The 16,184-nt window shown below is 39.3% G+C and overlaps 1 protein-coding gene across 1 annotated transcript; it reads right to left on the bottom strand.

Moving 5' to 3' along the window:
- Window positions 1–6,671: 6,671 nt before the first annotated feature.
- On the bottom strand, window positions 6,672–15,589 carry LOC103355549 (uncharacterized). The gene is made up of 5 exons (XM_008279392.1): window positions 15,314–15,589; window positions 12,901–13,209; window positions 9,181–9,333; window positions 7,261–7,310; window positions 6,672–7,179 (listed from the first exon to the last, which is right to left on the bottom strand). Exons 1-5 carry the CDS (start codon window positions 15,381–15,383, stop codon window positions 7,027–7,029), a joined length of 735 nt encoding a protein of 244 aa, XP_008277614.1. The 5' UTR covers window positions 15,384–15,589; the 3' UTR covers window positions 6,672–7,026.
- Between the last annotated feature and the right edge of the window lie 595 nt (window positions 15,590–16,184).

The raw sequence follows: 16,184 nt of genomic DNA on the forward strand, positions 1-16,184 counted from the left end.
ACAATCCTCATCTGTGACTACAAGCTTGAAAATGGCAAGGCATACAAAGTCTAAAAAAACTATTGTGTTAGGGATTATTTTGCTGTCCATCCACAAAGTTAAAGTTGTTTTATGAATTTGGCAATAGGCAAGCAAAAAGAAATGCAACAATGACTTTTATTCAGAAATGTGTTTTTTGAGTTTGGGGCAAGAAAAATGTTTGTCGGATAATCACACTTTCCATTTTGATTTCATTCGTAGGATTTGTCGCTGAAAAATTCAGATATGTGGGCGGCATTTCAGAGGTGTGAAACAAAACAAAGAAATGGTTAACGCTGCTGCAACACTGTGACGAAAATGTAAAAGGGAAAGGTGCGCATTGTCTGCAAAATAAGATTAGGCGAGTGATAGCGGTTCAGATTTGGTTTGAAATGGAAGAAAAACAAGACAAGATCGGTATAAGTTGTTCTTTGTGTGCATAAAGAACATGATACGAAACAAGTCTGGCGTATCTGATATCGTCCACTCAGACCGCATTCATGTAGTCGTACAAAAAAAAAAAGTGCATCTAATGGAAACGGTCGACTGTTTAAACAAATCAGAAACAGTGCCTACAGTCATAGATAACAGATATAACATGGAAATTGGATATTTTGAATTCATTCCACTCTTTTAATAAATTAAAGGGCAGATGAGTCACATGGAAAACGAGATAAGAAATAAGATAAGAGAGATTAGATTAGAGTCAGAGCTTCCAGATTCAGTGCCAGTGATTTGAACCTCCTTGGAAAAAGTCTAATTAAGACATCCGACATCGAGGTTCCGCTGTTCTCGTTCCTGTTGCTGTGTGTCATGTCATAATGTCAGGATCTAAAGAACTCTCTCAGGCCATTAGAAAAAAATAGCGAAACCTTAAATGCCTCTGAATCTGATAAGGGCCGTTAAAAAGTCCTTAAAATTGGGGTGCCGCTACAGCTCATCTGGTTGAGCTGGCGTCCCATGTGCAGGGCTACAGTCCTGATGTGGAGGTCATGGGTCCGAATCCCACTCATGACCCTTTCCTGTGGCTCTCTCACTGACCTATCAAACAAAGGCCAAAAAAATAACTTAAAAAAAGATCTTCAAATAATTTGAGAGACGTTATTTTGCTGTTTGTATGATCATCTACAAAGGTTTGACACAGTTTGTCCAAAGCCTGCAGCTCCAGCAAATTAAACCCATGAGCAGATATTTTGATGCAGAAAAGTCTACAGGAGCTCCATGCAACCCTGGGGTGGCAATGCCTACAGTCAGAAAGATCATTTCAGCGTTGGGACTGGAGTCATATGTAAATGATCACTATGCTCAGTTTCCAAAGGGAAGTCAGGACTGAAAAAGATTAGTAACCACCGGTGTGGCTGGAAGGAACACGGCATATGCGGAGTTTGTGTCTTAACCACCACTGACGCCACAACGATGGTTCACTCATAGTTTCAGAGTCCATGTGAGCACGCTCTGAAGAGGAAATAAGAATATTGAGGTACACTGGTTATTTAAAACAATGAGGAGGAAATGAGCTCAGAACAAATTGCATGAGTTTCTGTTGATGGCTTCGGAAACCTTTGGTAGATTCGATCGCTTTTTGCATTTGCTGCTGGAAAACAGGATACATGTTAATTTCACACCCACAGGTCAGCAGCACGGCGGTGTAATTATCAGAAATGCACACAAACAGAAATTGTTTACAGAGGTCTGCTTTCAACAGGAAATGTGGTTCATTTCAACGGTTAATATAATGAACATCTCCTCAGTCTGCAGCTAATACTTCTGCTAACAAGACTGAAACAGACTGAAAACAAACAAAAAAAAAATGTCTTATTACCTCCCACACAGCCTGCTATTGGCATCAACGTCCTATCACACGTCAGATTGTTTTCTCCTGACTAGATCCTTGCTTGTGTTGTATCCGCTGTCAGATGTGCGTCGCTTTGGATAAAAGCGTCTGCTAAATAAAACTGAAAATTGTAGAATTGTTGCTGACACAACTGGCAAATTGAGCAAATTGAATGTGTCTTCAGGAATAACGCATCCTGACCGAACAGGCCGAACTGAGGCATTTACTTGAACATTCAATGGTGCTGCTGACGGCTAAAGTTTTTAAGCCGTTCTTGTGTCATGTGGGGTTCCACAAGGCTCAGTTCTCGGTGCTGTTATTTTTAGTTTATATCCTTGAGCCTTGGTCGTGTTTTTTGCCGTTTCACTTCTGTGTCTCACCACTGTTTCACCGATGACTCTGTATATCTCATTTGGACCTGAAAATTGTCGTAGGCTGTGTCAGAAATCACTCCCTATGCCCTACATAGTGCACTATATAGGGTGCACACCATTTTGTAGGGCTGTCCGAATGTTAAGTTACAAATGTTACACCCTGTATAGTGCACTCACAATATCCCACAATGCACCGTAAAAAGTAGTGTAGAGTCGATGGTCACTAACGGAGCAATATGGACCGTCATGCATTGCACGAAAGGAAACGGAAACGGAGATGAACGAGAGCGCGGAAAAATTCCTGTTTGTTTTGTTAAATGTTATTTTACCAGGACAGTGAACGTCGTTAAAATTGCGCCGCTCGGTTGTGATTTGGACAAACAACACCACTTTATTAAAATTGCTTTCAGTTACTGGATCCTGAAGAAACGCTCTCTCATCTGGTATGTACAGCAAAATGACAATAAACTTGATTTCATTTGATTTCTTAGCTACGCAATAAACTGTTAATTTGATGTGTTTGTACGACGCTGTTGCAGCACAAATTGCGGCTAGCGAGCGACGTAATTAACAGCTCCAGTAGTGTCTGAAATGATACTTTGCCGAGGTGCTCCCTACATAGTGATCACTATGTAGGGAGTAGGGAGTGAGTGGGTGATTTCGGACACAGCCACAATCTGGCTTCTCTGCATTACTGCCTTGCTGCCATCAGGGACTGGATGTCTTCTAAATTCCTGCGAAAGATACGATTAAAGTCCTGGTGACTGGTGCTGATTGTATTTCTATCAGCATCCCACCCCACACTGCACCACTAACAACTGACATGAAGTACTCGGCTGGAAAATTGGGAGTTTTTTTGATCAAGTCTAGTTTAATCTTTGTATTTGTAAATCAGAAATATTGACAAACATAAATCAACGCTGCCTGAAGACATTGCTGAACTCCTCCACACCCTCATTTTCTCCTGCCTCGACTACTGCGACTCATTATGTCTGAAAGATGCAGCAATTGCAAGTTTACAACTGATTTAAAACACAGCAGAAGACTGCTCTCAAACACTCTAATCCTGGCAGAATTACTGTTAGTTGTAGAATTCAGGTTTAGTTTGAAAAGCTTTTAAAAACCCACCTGAGTAGACAGACATTTATATATGATTTATAATGTCTTTTATAATGTTCACTGTCTTTTTTTCATGTTTTACTGTAAAGCATCCTTTACCTCCAGTTTTAAAAGGTGCTATTATTATTATTACTGTTGTTGTTAATGGTCTCATGGCAACCCTGTGCATTGTGGGCATGTGCCAGTTGCATCAGGCTGCAGCCTTGGTTGCTTTCATGCCCCAGATTGTACCCAGATTCCAAATAAGCTGCATTCGTTTTCCTGTGCATGCAGTATATCCGACAACATGTGCATACACAAGGTACACTATTCAGAAAAAAAAAGAGATGTTACTGCCTCAGAAGATGCAACGGCTCTGCACTTCAGTTATGGAAAAGTGAGGTTGGGTTTGTTTATAAGAAACCTCGATACAGTGGAGGTGGGTGTTATGTTGTGCAAAGTGCAGACATATTATTTGCTTCTGACACTGGTGGAGTGCAGCAGCAAACATGCACACAAGCAGAAAACAAAGTCTTTACATCAAATGAGTGGGAGGCAGCGTCTCAGTCACTTGAGTGATTGTCTGTAAGGCTTTCACTCCTGACATGCTAAGCAGACACATTTTAGTTTTGCTTTATTAAATGGAGAGTTTTGCAAGAATTAAAATTTGATTCTTGCTCTTTTTCTTGTTACTTCACGTGTTTGCGTGACAAAGACGATGCACTGTAATAATGGCAAAATGTATTCAGACACTTAATTCAAAGACCCTCTGGCAGCAGTTACAGCTTCGTGTCTTCGTGGGTAAATCTCTACAATCTCTGCACACTTAGATTTGGATAGTTTATTTTATTCTTCTTGCCAGATCTTCACAAACTCTGTCACATGGGACAGTTAGAGTTTGTCATCTTCAGGTCTTTCTACAGATGAGATTTGCAGTCAGGGAGTCGTCACGAAGCGAACCCAGTGTCGTTTTGGCTGTATGCTCTGGGCCACTGTTGTGCTGAAACCATTGCCCCAGCCTCAGCTTTCTGCACTCTGGACCAGTTACCTCTATGTGTTTGGCTATGTTCATCCCTCCCTCACTTATGATCAGTTTTCCTGTCCCTGCTGAAGAGAGCATGATGCTGCCACCGCCGTGCTTCACAGTAGAGATGGTATTAGGAGGTGATGAGCAGTAAAGGGCGTTTTCGTGACACGGTGCTCGGCATTAACTTTTATCTCAACAGATAATGTTTTTACTCATGCTCGTAGTGGCCCAAATGACATTTAAGAAAGAAGTTTCCATGTAACCTTTCCTCCTACCCCATCAACCAGTACAGTTATGATAAGCCAGACTTACAGTGCTAAACTCAGCCTGTTTGGGGGCTGTGAGTGAAATCGAAAGTAATTATTGAACAGACTTTACAACTTTACACAACTTTTGTTTCTGTTGACGTACTACAGGTTGAATCAGCAGCTGCACGCGGCCTCGTCACGTAGGCTACTCAGGAAATGAATAGCGGGGGATTTACTGGAGCCAGCACCACTGATGTGTTGTAGTTTAGGCTTCAGCTGCTAAGGGTTAAACAATTTAAAATCCCCCTCTGGCCATGAAAACTTGTTTACTCCATAATGCCTATAAGTGGCTTAGGTGTAACTACATCGCTGCTTTCAGGTGGAATGTGCAGATCTACAAAGTCCTCTTCTCTCTCCGTACACCCATTCCCAATTACTGCACTTCTAGCACACCAGCTCACCTACAAGCCTGCTCAAACACTGTAAAACTACCCAAAGACGAGTTATGATACTGGAGTAATTCAGTCACACATGTTCAACCCAGAAACAGTTTCCGAAGAAAAATAATGACACAGAAAGTCCCTCCTGCAAGCTGACAGGGTTAGTTACATACGAGGCGTCAGAATCTGAGTAGAAGCAGCACCTTTAATTCAAGACATTCAGCAATACTCAACATTTTTACAATAAAAACACTGTAAAGGTCACACAATGTTTGTTTTTTTTAAATCTCATTTTCGACACGTCTTCAGACAGCTGCCATCAAAACACAGATTTCTATCTTTTTCTTTTTTTTTTACATGCATGAGACTGAACAATAGACATTATTTACACTAAAAAGTCAATCTTCAAATATTGCATACGTTTTGTGAAGTAACAGTTTAGTTGATGAAATAACACCTGACAGGACAAGATTTGGTAGCTTGATAGATTTTGCTACCAAGGTCTTCAAAGAAGACAAGAACCTTTAGTCTGTGGTTTGCTGCGTGCCACGACTGCAGCCACCAGTTTGAAAAGCCACAGTCACAATTTGCTGACTTACAGTAGTTGGTTGGTTTCCCTTCTGAGTAAAAAGCAACAGGGCAGATAAGAAAAAGAAAAAAAAAAACCCTGCTTGTTTTCTAACAGTTGGGTAAGTTTAACTACACAATACATTCTTAAAACATGATAATACGTGGCCATTAGAACTAATTAATACTGGCTATCTCACAGATCAATTAAAAAAACACCAATAAACTCCTGCTGAGAGAACTGTGGAGGCCGTAGGATGGAAAATGGCAGTCAGATAGTGTCAGTTGTAAGTCCCACACCACATGTGACCTGTGAATATACAGTACTGTTAGGCTGACAGATAACTCAACTACAACTACACAGAAAAACCCCCAAACTATTTCCAAACCCTGATGATTCTCACTTTAGTTTATTTCACCTGACAGAGAACAATAGGAGGCAGTTAATGAGTCATAACTGTGATAAAAGCAATGATTAAAAAAAAGAAGAAAAAAAAACGGAAAAGATGCTGCGACTCAACCTGAAACCAAAAGGCAGCTCGTTCAAAAATAGCTTTGAGCCATTATCTGTAAAAGATAAGGCTGGTGAAACACTCTGTTCAATTGAATCCGTCTCTCAACACTCATGGACTTTGTTTTCTTTCCTGTCTGTGGCACTAAACTGCAGGTTCTTTAGTTTCTAATGAAAACCCAAACCCTGATTTTGTGAATCTGGCAGATGCTATAGTTTTTAGTAAATGGAGAAAAATAGAAAGTGTGACTGATGGTTTAGTAGTTCCTACCTAAGAAACAGTACAGGTATTAGCTTATGATAACGAAAATATGAAATCTCACTGGAGACCCTTTAACCCTCCTATTACCTTCACATTTCCTGACATCTTTTATCCTTGGCTTCAATTTGACCCCAGCAATTTAAACATCCAGAAAATATCAGAACTAAAAATGCTACCCAAGTTTATGTGTAAATAAACCCTTAAAAAAAAAACAAAAAAAAAAAGCCAAAGAACTAGTTAGAAAAGGTAAAAAACGAAAAGGCCCAAAACGAACCCAAAAAAAAAAAGAAGGGTAAAGGGTAAAGCCCCAAAACCCCCCGAAAAAAAAAAAAAAAGAGTAAAACTGATTAGGAAGTTGGTTTGTCGCTGTGACAGTGGCTCACACTTCTTTCTTGTGGTTTGTCACAGCTGCTGTCTACACTTGAGTTTCAGGACCACCACAGCAGCAGAACAGAGACGCTTCCCCCTTCAAAACTTTTCGGTTTTTTGACATTGTGCAAGAATCCTAAAGCCTAGGAGGGCTCCTAACTGCACTACAAAATCGGAGTTGATCACACTTACAAGAAATACGTGTTTAGGTTATATGTCCGCATACAGTACGGCAAACCTTTACTCTAATCGAGAAAGATCGGCAGGTTTGCGTTCAGTCACATTCGTCTCATTTCTGGCAGATAGCTGACAGCAGCGTACTCCGTGTCACTGGGATTCATCTCCACAGGGGCTGGAAGTCTTTTGGGGAAGTCCAGGACGCTGTAGACCAGCGAGGGTGCAGGCACGTTGCTGGACGGCTCAACTATCTCCTGTGAAGACAATTAGAGTCGAGGTGAAGAGTTCAGTTCCACTCACTCTGTAGGTGTTCAAAGGTGGAGAGATGTTCTTACCTGAACTGTGGGATTTGAGCTGTGTCGTGGCATTTGTTGCTGTTGTTTGTCTGTAGAAGAAGGAAAACGGGTCAAACACCCAGACAGACAAGTGACTGCACATGTGTACATTATGTGAATTACTGAGCGTACATTTGTGGAGGGAGCAGTCCAAATATTCAAGACTATTTTGTCGCAGTGCCGTTTAATATTTTAGGTCCATTCACCACATTGGCTTTCAGCACACTAATGCGTATTGTTGTTTCTGTGTTGTTGTTGTTGTTGTTGTTGTTTTTTATCAGCATGCCTGTTACTTTTATAACAGTAGCTGCTAAAATGAACAGTAAATTTAAAGTTTTCGTAACGATGCATCTCAGAGAATTTTCACCTATTAGCATCTTTCAGCTTCAGTCAGTTTTATGTTTAAAACTTTTCTATTTTCATTCATTCTAATGGCTCTCATCGTGTAGTTTCCAAACTCGAGGCACAAAAACACCTGATGAACGTAGTTTATGCTACGAGCCGCAAAACCAAGCAGCATTGAAGACCCTAGGAGGGCTCCTAACTGCATTACAAAAGCGGAGTTGATTACACTGACAAGAAATACATGTTTAGGTTTTATGTCAACATACAGTACGGCAAATCTTTAATCAAGAAACATCAAACCGAACAGCATTAAAGTTCACAGCTAGCTGGTGAGTTGTGGAGCTTTTAAGAGACTAAAACAAAAAATAAAACCCGAATACACCCTCATAGCAAAGCACAGTAAACACCGTGTCTTTGAGACAGAGTCAGGCTAGCTTTTCCCTCCATTTTCATTCATTATGCTAAGCTAGGCTAATCCCCTCCTGACCACAACTCTGTACGTACAGCTGGGAAAATGATACTGATGGGATTGGGTAACAAAAAAATGCTAATATGTGTAAATGTAGGAACAACTCAATCTGTGTGAATTGTTAAGGATTGAGGCCAAACCTGTGCAAAGATAGAACGCTATACAACCAAAACATTTTTATGTTAACTAACACACAGGTTTATTAAATGAAACCGGCTTCCTAAAGCCTGATTTTAACAATTATTTTTGTTCACTTTTTGGTCTCAAACTCAACCTCACAGCCTGTATAAGTTTGTGAAAAACAAAGAACTTTAACATGCCAGTTGAAGAAATGGTACACTTTATCTCTACCATCTGTCAGTTTTCTGAGAAACCCACAGGCCTGGACAACTTTGGGCCAGGTTACCATGACACGCTAAAGGAGTGCAAAGTCAGCAAACGCTTGCATTTGTGTACACGTATGGGAAATCATCAAATGTGGTTTCTGTGGCGGCAAGGGCTGTCAAAATATTTCAAAGCGACCGTGTTCCTACACAAAGTAGGCCAGAGGGGTTTGCCTCTGAAGTGAAAGTTCTTATAAATGTGCACAAATAATGCGAGCCATTTCTTTTTTCCATCCATCTCTCTGTGATAGTAGGTATGTTTCTTTTTTTTTTCAAAAAGCTGTGAATCATCACATGCATCAAAAGGATGTGAAACTGCAATCTGGTTTGCATTTTGAGCATGTAACCACACAACTGCTATTTTCCCCCCCACACAATAACAATTATTTTCCTCGTCTTTGACTTGGGTCGCTTGAAATAGCAAGAAAATACTACCGACTGCGTCCCTGAACAGGTCGTTTAACACTGTTCTTTCTCAGTATCAGTATTTACCAAAGGATGAATCAAAGTTTCCTGACATATCAGGTCAAATATTTACACATATTTTAGATTTTATTTCCGCAACGTGGAAAAAAAACCTTCATCTACATTGAAAGAAACTAATGGTGAGTCATATCCTGACAACAGACGCAACATGATACAACCTGAACTATCAGTTATGGCAAAAAAGTACAACAGATAGACAGCGAAGAAGACTGTTTTTGGAGCCTAATTTCACCGTACCTCTGGTTTTCGCAAAGCAGTAGATCAAGACTGGAAGCGCTGCAGCTAGTAGCACTACAGGTGAAACCGCGAGGACAGAGACGATGTGGAAGGAATTGATACTGGAACTTCCACTGCCTTCAGGTGTCGTGAACTCAGTCGGCACTGGAGTAGCTGTGGGAGTTGAAAGAAAATTATGAAAATATTTACTCATCTCTGCACAAAAATGTAGATGTTTCTCACAATAAAAAGTCCTGCCATGGCAATAACTGTTCATAAGACACGAATTACTGCTGATCCTGACGGAAACTGTGTTTGACGACGTTGTTCCTGTACAATTAGGCACTATTTTGTCTCTTTTGACTGGAGGAGCAAATAACATCACAAATATGAACTAATTAATGAGCATAAAACATATCGCAGGTCTGAGTATCACTATATATATATATATATATATATATCCAATGTAAAATATTTTTCTGATTGTCAAGATATTTCACAAAAACTACAATTAAAAAAAAACATCACAGGAAAAAAAACTCCAAAATTTAAAGTGTTTTTTAAATTATATAGAAAAGTCTGTAAAATTGCAGATATTGCCTGTAAGTTGTCAACACAGCAGTTATTTTAAGTATAATCCAATTCACATTTATTTGTAATTTCTTACAGAAAATGTACTTTATTGTTCTTGTGATATATTTAATATGTTTTCTTAAATTACAACTTTACGCAAACTGATAATTATCTGTAATTAAATATGAGGCTCTTTATGTGAAGGTTTATGCTCAAACTATAATTCAAAGTAAATGTTTTCAATACATCCATCACAATACATAGTTTTTGTTTTGTTTTGTTTTTTTAATTGTACAGAGATGAACTTTCCTCAAATATCTCAGACATGTTGCTCCTCTTTGTACCTGAGAGTGATAACAATGTTTTACTGCAGAACTTTTGGGTCAGCCAGTTTACTGAAGATGTGAGGTCACAATAATTTAGGGAAAATCTAAAAAAATAACTGTATTTTTTCCACAAAACAAACAATGCAATTTCTGTAAATGTTTTATCTTTACATTTTCTCTGCGTTCACTGCTTTGGGGCTCCCCTTTAAAAGCTGATTCCTGTACTGAAGATGTAAATGTTGAGGAACCAGCTCTTGAAAGACGTCAGTAATCACTGAATAACATGAAATTATGGTTCTGAAGGGACGAGTCTCAGTGATGCTGCCTCTGGACCACTGAGCACTATAATGTTTGTGGTTCTGAGTGAAATGCACAATAACTGGAAGGATTGCCAAAAAGTTTGCTTCAGATATTTGCGTCTCTCTACGAATAAACTTCGATTGCTTCGGTGAACCACTGAGTTTTCATCTAGCGTCATCATCAGGCCATAATTTTAACCTGTCCAATACTTTACTTTCTAACCAAATAGCCGAGGAACTAAACGTACGCCGATGACAGTCTTGTGTTTTCAATGACTCCTATCATTTTAAATTTTCTGTGATGGAATAATTGACTGTTACAAAAACAATCATTCATTTTGGTTCTTTCATAGATTTATTCTACATCTTCTGCAAAAACAACAACATCTGCTCCGTCAAAAAAAAAAACACCCAGCAACTTATTATCAGTTTTATGATGTAGAAGCTGCAGTAGTCAGATTTTCTTACTGGCATGGCCTCTCAGCTTCTTGTGAGTGTTGACAGATGACTACAGCTGCTGACTCCTCTGAGCCAATTTAAATAGGACCTACTGAATAAACTCAGTAGACTGCCACAAACACTAAAGTGGGAAAGTCTGAGGAGCTTAGCAAGGATCTCAAAAAGCAAATAATTGACTTGAGCAAGTCAGTAAAGTAGATGCTGCAAGGTGGAGCAGTGGTTAGCACCGCTGCCTCACAGCAAGAAGGTCGCCGGTTTGCATCCTGGTGAGGACACCCAGGATCTTTCTGTGTGGCGTTTGCATGGATTCTCTCCGGGTTCTCCGGCTTTCTTCCACAGTCTAAAACCATGCTGAGGTTAATTGGTGATTCTAAATTGTCCGTAGGTGTGAATGTGAGTGTGCTTGGTTGTCTGTCTCTAAGTGTAGCCCTGTGATAGACTGGTTACCTGTCCAGGTGAACCTGCCTTCACCCTGAGTCAGCTGGGACAGACTCCAGCCCCCCACGACCCTAGTGAGGATTAAGCGTGTATATAGATAATGGATGGATGGATGGATGGATGGATGGATGGATGGAAGTCAGGAAAGTAACTTGGAGCCATTTCAAAGCAGCTACAGATCCCAAAATCATGTGTTCAAACAAGTGAGTATAGAGTGTACGACACAGCTGTGTCACTGTCATGATCAGGAGGAAAACACAAGCTACACCTGCTGCTGAGACACAATCAGTCAGGATGGTCAAGAGACAACCACGAACTTGTGACTTGTGTTTTACACAAATTAAATAGACTAATGAAGAAGGAGGATTACCTCCACATTCTTTCAGAAAAACCTAAAACCAGCCGCCAGAAGGTTTGGGCTTGGATGCAGGTGGACGTTACAACAAGACAGTGACCCCAAACACACATCACAAGTGGTAAAGAAATGGCTTAATCAGGCCAGAATTAAAGTTTTGCCTTCCTAAAGTCCTGACCTAAACCCTGTTAAGAATCAGTAGACTGTGCTGAAGAAACAAGTCAGAAAGCCAAAAAAATTAGCTCAGCTGCACCAATTCAGTCAAGAGGAGTGTCAATGATACGACCAGGAGCTTGTTTCAGGCGACCAAAAGCGCCCAGTGGAAATAAAAACTGTCAAGGAAAATTTAATCAAACATGAGCGCTGCTGTATGTATACTTTTAACCCAGCAGATGACCTGTAATACATCAATGAAGGAATCAGTATTCATGATTGGTTTTTGTGACACATGGTTTTCTATTGTTAGTCATTAGATAATTAAGCGTTACATTAGTCATTAAGAAACTCAAGACTGCTATGAAATACACGTCCTACGCGTGCGTAGAGTTTGTTCTCGATGGTACAATTTAGCATTCTGTCAAAGCATCGCTATTTCAACGACAGCATCACAGAGACACAAATATTGCTCAAACCTCAGTAGAGGATTCATTTGGTGCAGTTGTGAGTCCACATCACAGTGATGTTTGAAGGGGGACTGAATCAATATACATGATAATATCTATGAAACATCAGCAGACACTACTGGATATTTATTTTACTGTATTAAAAAATGAAATTAGACAAATATGAGAGAGGTTTGTTTCTATTTCAACAAACCTACGTGGCCATAATGTCACACAGTGATTCTGACGTGACAAAAATAAAGAAAAATCTATAAATGTTTTGTTATTTTTGTTGGATTTGCTGACAGTAAGAAAAACTAGCTATAGCCTCATGTTTTCAAAGATATTGGGGTTGCTCTGGTAATTCAGTGTGGTGCTTTGAAAAGGAGACTAAAACAAATGCAGTTGTGAACAGAGAGGAAGTGAATGTGGTGGGCGATGAGTAACTGTGTAAACTGGAGAAAATGAGTACATGATTGTACATCAGAAAATGCACCTTAATAAACTAAATGTAGCACATAAGCATTATTTTTTGTTGTGTATAAATGTGCAGACTGTTAATAACACTAAATGTCTTAGCAGTATGTGGAATGTACTGTTCTAATGCTGCACACTCCACAGCCTCCTGTTCCTGATCTATGCTGGTGTTTGCCTTATGTGTAGCTTATGATCAGAGGGTTTGATCTTACCTGTGCTCCTGCTCTGCTCTCGAACAATCAAGCTCACGTTATCGCTGTTTTCTATAAGTGTTGTCTTCAGAATCACACTGACCCAGTAAGTCTTACTGTGATTTCTACTGAGATTTGTGATGTGGTAAAACACAGAAGAATTACCAGGGAAAATGTCAAAGCAACTTCTGCAGTTTTTATTATCAATAATCTTTTGCTCTCCTGTTGTGTAAAGTCCAAATACGCTGTCTTTTTTAAATTTGACTGGAAATGTAAATGAGAGGGTGATGTTGTCGCCCAGGCTCCCGATGACTGCTGCATGGCTGGGGCCTGTTCGGAGGCAAAACAAGAGATTGTGATTATTACTCAAAACACAATAACCAGCGATGGAAGATACTCAGGTGATACATTCAGAATAGATTCATTATGCATGTCAGAATCAGAATCAGCTTTAATGGTCAAGTACGTACACGACATACAAGGAATTTGGTTTCGGCTGTTGGTGTCACCCTAGGAATTTGCACGAATAATAGAAATCGGAAAATTAAAAAATAAAAGAAAGTAAAATAGCTAAAGAAAGAAAAGAATAAAATACAATAAATATTAATAAAAAATAAAACAAGATAAGACAAATATATACAAGAATTTACATTTATATTGGCCCATTTCAGAGAAATTTATATGTTTTATTTTTGTGTCACAAACATTAAAAGGCATTCATGACTGTACAAATCAATTTAATATTACAGATGGGGTGAATTTTAAGCTACTTTATTTACTGGAAGGTATTCATCTATAGTCATATATCATTATTTATAGCATTTATCTGCAAAGTAAATCTGCAAAATCAATGTTGTGGAGTGAAAAACACAATAACTGAATCTGAAATTGTAATTAATTAGCGAATAGCATAAAATAGAAATGTTAAGTACCTCAGCTTTGAACTCAAGACCGGAGCTAATATGTTAAGCTTCTTTCCATCACTGACAGTAATTAGAAAACAAGTCAAAAGACAAAGTTAAGCCACAGTAACTAAACTAGAGTAATGTGAAAGCCCACCGCTCTCTGAATTTCACTTCAAGCTAGCAGGAAACTAGCTCGGCTAAAGCTAAATTTGCAGCAGATTTTTGCCCAGCTGTTACCTGTAGCTGGGTTCAGAGTTATCTCATATGTCTAAATGAAGCAGTATAGCTGCTAAATTCAACGAATGAGAAGATTAACAACCAGAAGTCGCTAATCTCCTGGTAAAGCTAACGTAACAAACGTTAGCGTAGCCACAGCGTGTCATCTGAGCTTTTCGACTTTAAACTTGTCCTTTTGTGTGATGAATCTACCTTTACATAATATATTATATGATACTTGTACATTTGAAAATTGCAAGTAGTTTGTTGTGTATGAAAATACAAGCTAGATGTACAGAGATTTATTATAACTAAAGACAGGGACAGCTAATTCAAATTAAATATACGTTTTTAAACAAACAACTTAAAATCCAAAGAAAAAATAGTTCACAAAACTAATTATGTGGATGCACATAGCCTATAAGAGTTTCCTCTTGGTTAGTAAACACCCTGAAAAGCCCTTTAAATTTTTATTTTTCAAATAAATGTACAGCCTGAAACCTTTAGAAGCACTTGGAGGCTTTAGCATGTTGCTCAGGACTGTCCATCCTTTAAACTCCAGTCCGACTACAAAATTCTCCTGCTGACTTTATAAACTAGAGATTGTAGTTTTTGAATCAACAAGTCACGCAGACAATGCAGACAGATCTGCTTTTCTTTCATTTTCGCCAAGGTTAAGAAGTTTCTCCTTTGTTTGTCAGCTGTTGAGCACCAGAGTCGGTACAAACACAGTCTGATGGTTGCAGTCAGATAAACTATACATGTACAGGTGGAGGGACTGAATTCAGTAGTAACCGGAATGATTTTGATTATTATAAAAAGAAACGACGATGATTCAATTTAACAAAATCACACATCAAGTTTCCACCACGTCTGTTTACTCAAATGACGGAAAACACGAGTCTCTGCAGAGTTTTGACACTTTAGTGCTGCCGATATACTAGTATAAACCCAATTTAATGAATGATTCGTTCAACTCATCGTTTTAAATCAAAGTGCCTCAAGCTTGCTCCTATTTCGTAAAGCATCCAATGGTTAGATGAGATCGAGGTCATCCTCTACATCTGTCTGCTTGACCTTTTTCATGCCCTCTGGCACCATTTTGTTGTAAAGTAATTCATTCACTGGAGAGGAAGCTGAGGTGTCACTCGAGACACAATATCAAGCTACATAGAAATCATTCAACACAGGAGCTAATTCTAAGGAAACAGGCCTAAAATATGTGAAGAACCACGAGCTTCTGGCAGGTGGAAACCCACAAAACCTCTCTTATGTCTCAGACTGAAGCATGAGTTATGAAGAAGACAGCTTACCGTTGAACACCATGTGAGCTGTGACGATCAAAACGAACCCCAGAGGCTTTGTGACGATGTTGTCAACCATGATAGACGAGTTGTGCTCTGCTTTAAGGCCTGGCGCGATGGCCCCTGAGCCTTTGATCTGATGAGCTGATGTTTCTGAGCTGCCTTTGGTGCGCTGAATTCTCAGTTTATATTCTGTTAGCCAAGCAGCAGTTTGTGTGCCTGACTGGAGGAAACTGCAGACAGGAACTTGCACGAACACCGATCTCTACCAACAGTGACAACACGCGCCTCCTGTAACGGAAGACTTCAAAGAGGTTCATGGACATGTGGTGAGGAACTCAGACGAGGAGGCTGTCACTCACATGAGGCAGTTCTACACACGGAAAGTCCACAATACAACAGTACACTACGATAAAAACGGAGTTTAATCTGCTTTTTAACCAGTGTAGTGAAGAGTTTATCCATCCATTCAATACCCTGATTAGTTAGAAAACAGAAAAAAAATGGAGCATTGTTCCACCTGTTCTTAGACAAATATCACAGTCCTGATCTTTCTTTTTGTTTTGAGAAGTGAGGAGTTTAGTTCTTTTCAAAGTCAGGTCAGGTTTGAAGAAGCATCTATTACTTTGAAATAACTTTTGAGAAGCAAAGTCCTGAATACGTTGCATCATGAACAGACGTCACCGCAAACCCGGAACCTAATAAACGCTCATAACAAAACTGTTGTCGAGCTTTTACTAATGTTTCTGAGGTCATTTCTTCAACGTCTCTGCTTAATAATCATCGACTGTGACGACGTTTTCAATATATGAAAAACATCAAACCTTAAGTGTTATTGTTTAGTGTGAATTCACCTTGATATATGTTACATTATGGGCTG

The sequence above is a fragment of the Stegastes partitus genome, unplaced genomic scaffold (assembly GCF_000690725.1).
Source record: "Stegastes partitus isolate 25-593 unplaced genomic scaffold, Stegastes_partitus-1.0.2 Scaffold157, whole genome shotgun sequence".
NCBI classification, from domain to species: Eukaryota; Metazoa; Chordata; class Actinopteri; family Pomacentridae; genus Stegastes; species Stegastes partitus.

What these genes read in the sequence shown, in the direction of transcription:
- LOC103355549 (XM_008279392.1), bottom strand. Translation starts at nt 15,383, where the DNA reads ATGGTTGACAACATCGTCACAAAGCCTCTGGGGTTCGTTTTGATCGTC. An exon ending in AGAGCAGAGCAGGAGCACAG is followed by an intron (nt 9,334 to 12,900) that starts GTAAGATCAAAC and finishes CAACTCCCACAG; the next exon opens with CTACTCCAGTGCCGACTGAG. An exon ending in GCTCAAATCCCACAGTTCAG is followed by an intron (nt 7,180 to 7,260) that starts GTAAGAACATCT and finishes TTGTCTTCACAG; the next exon opens with GAGATAGTTGAGCCGTCCAG.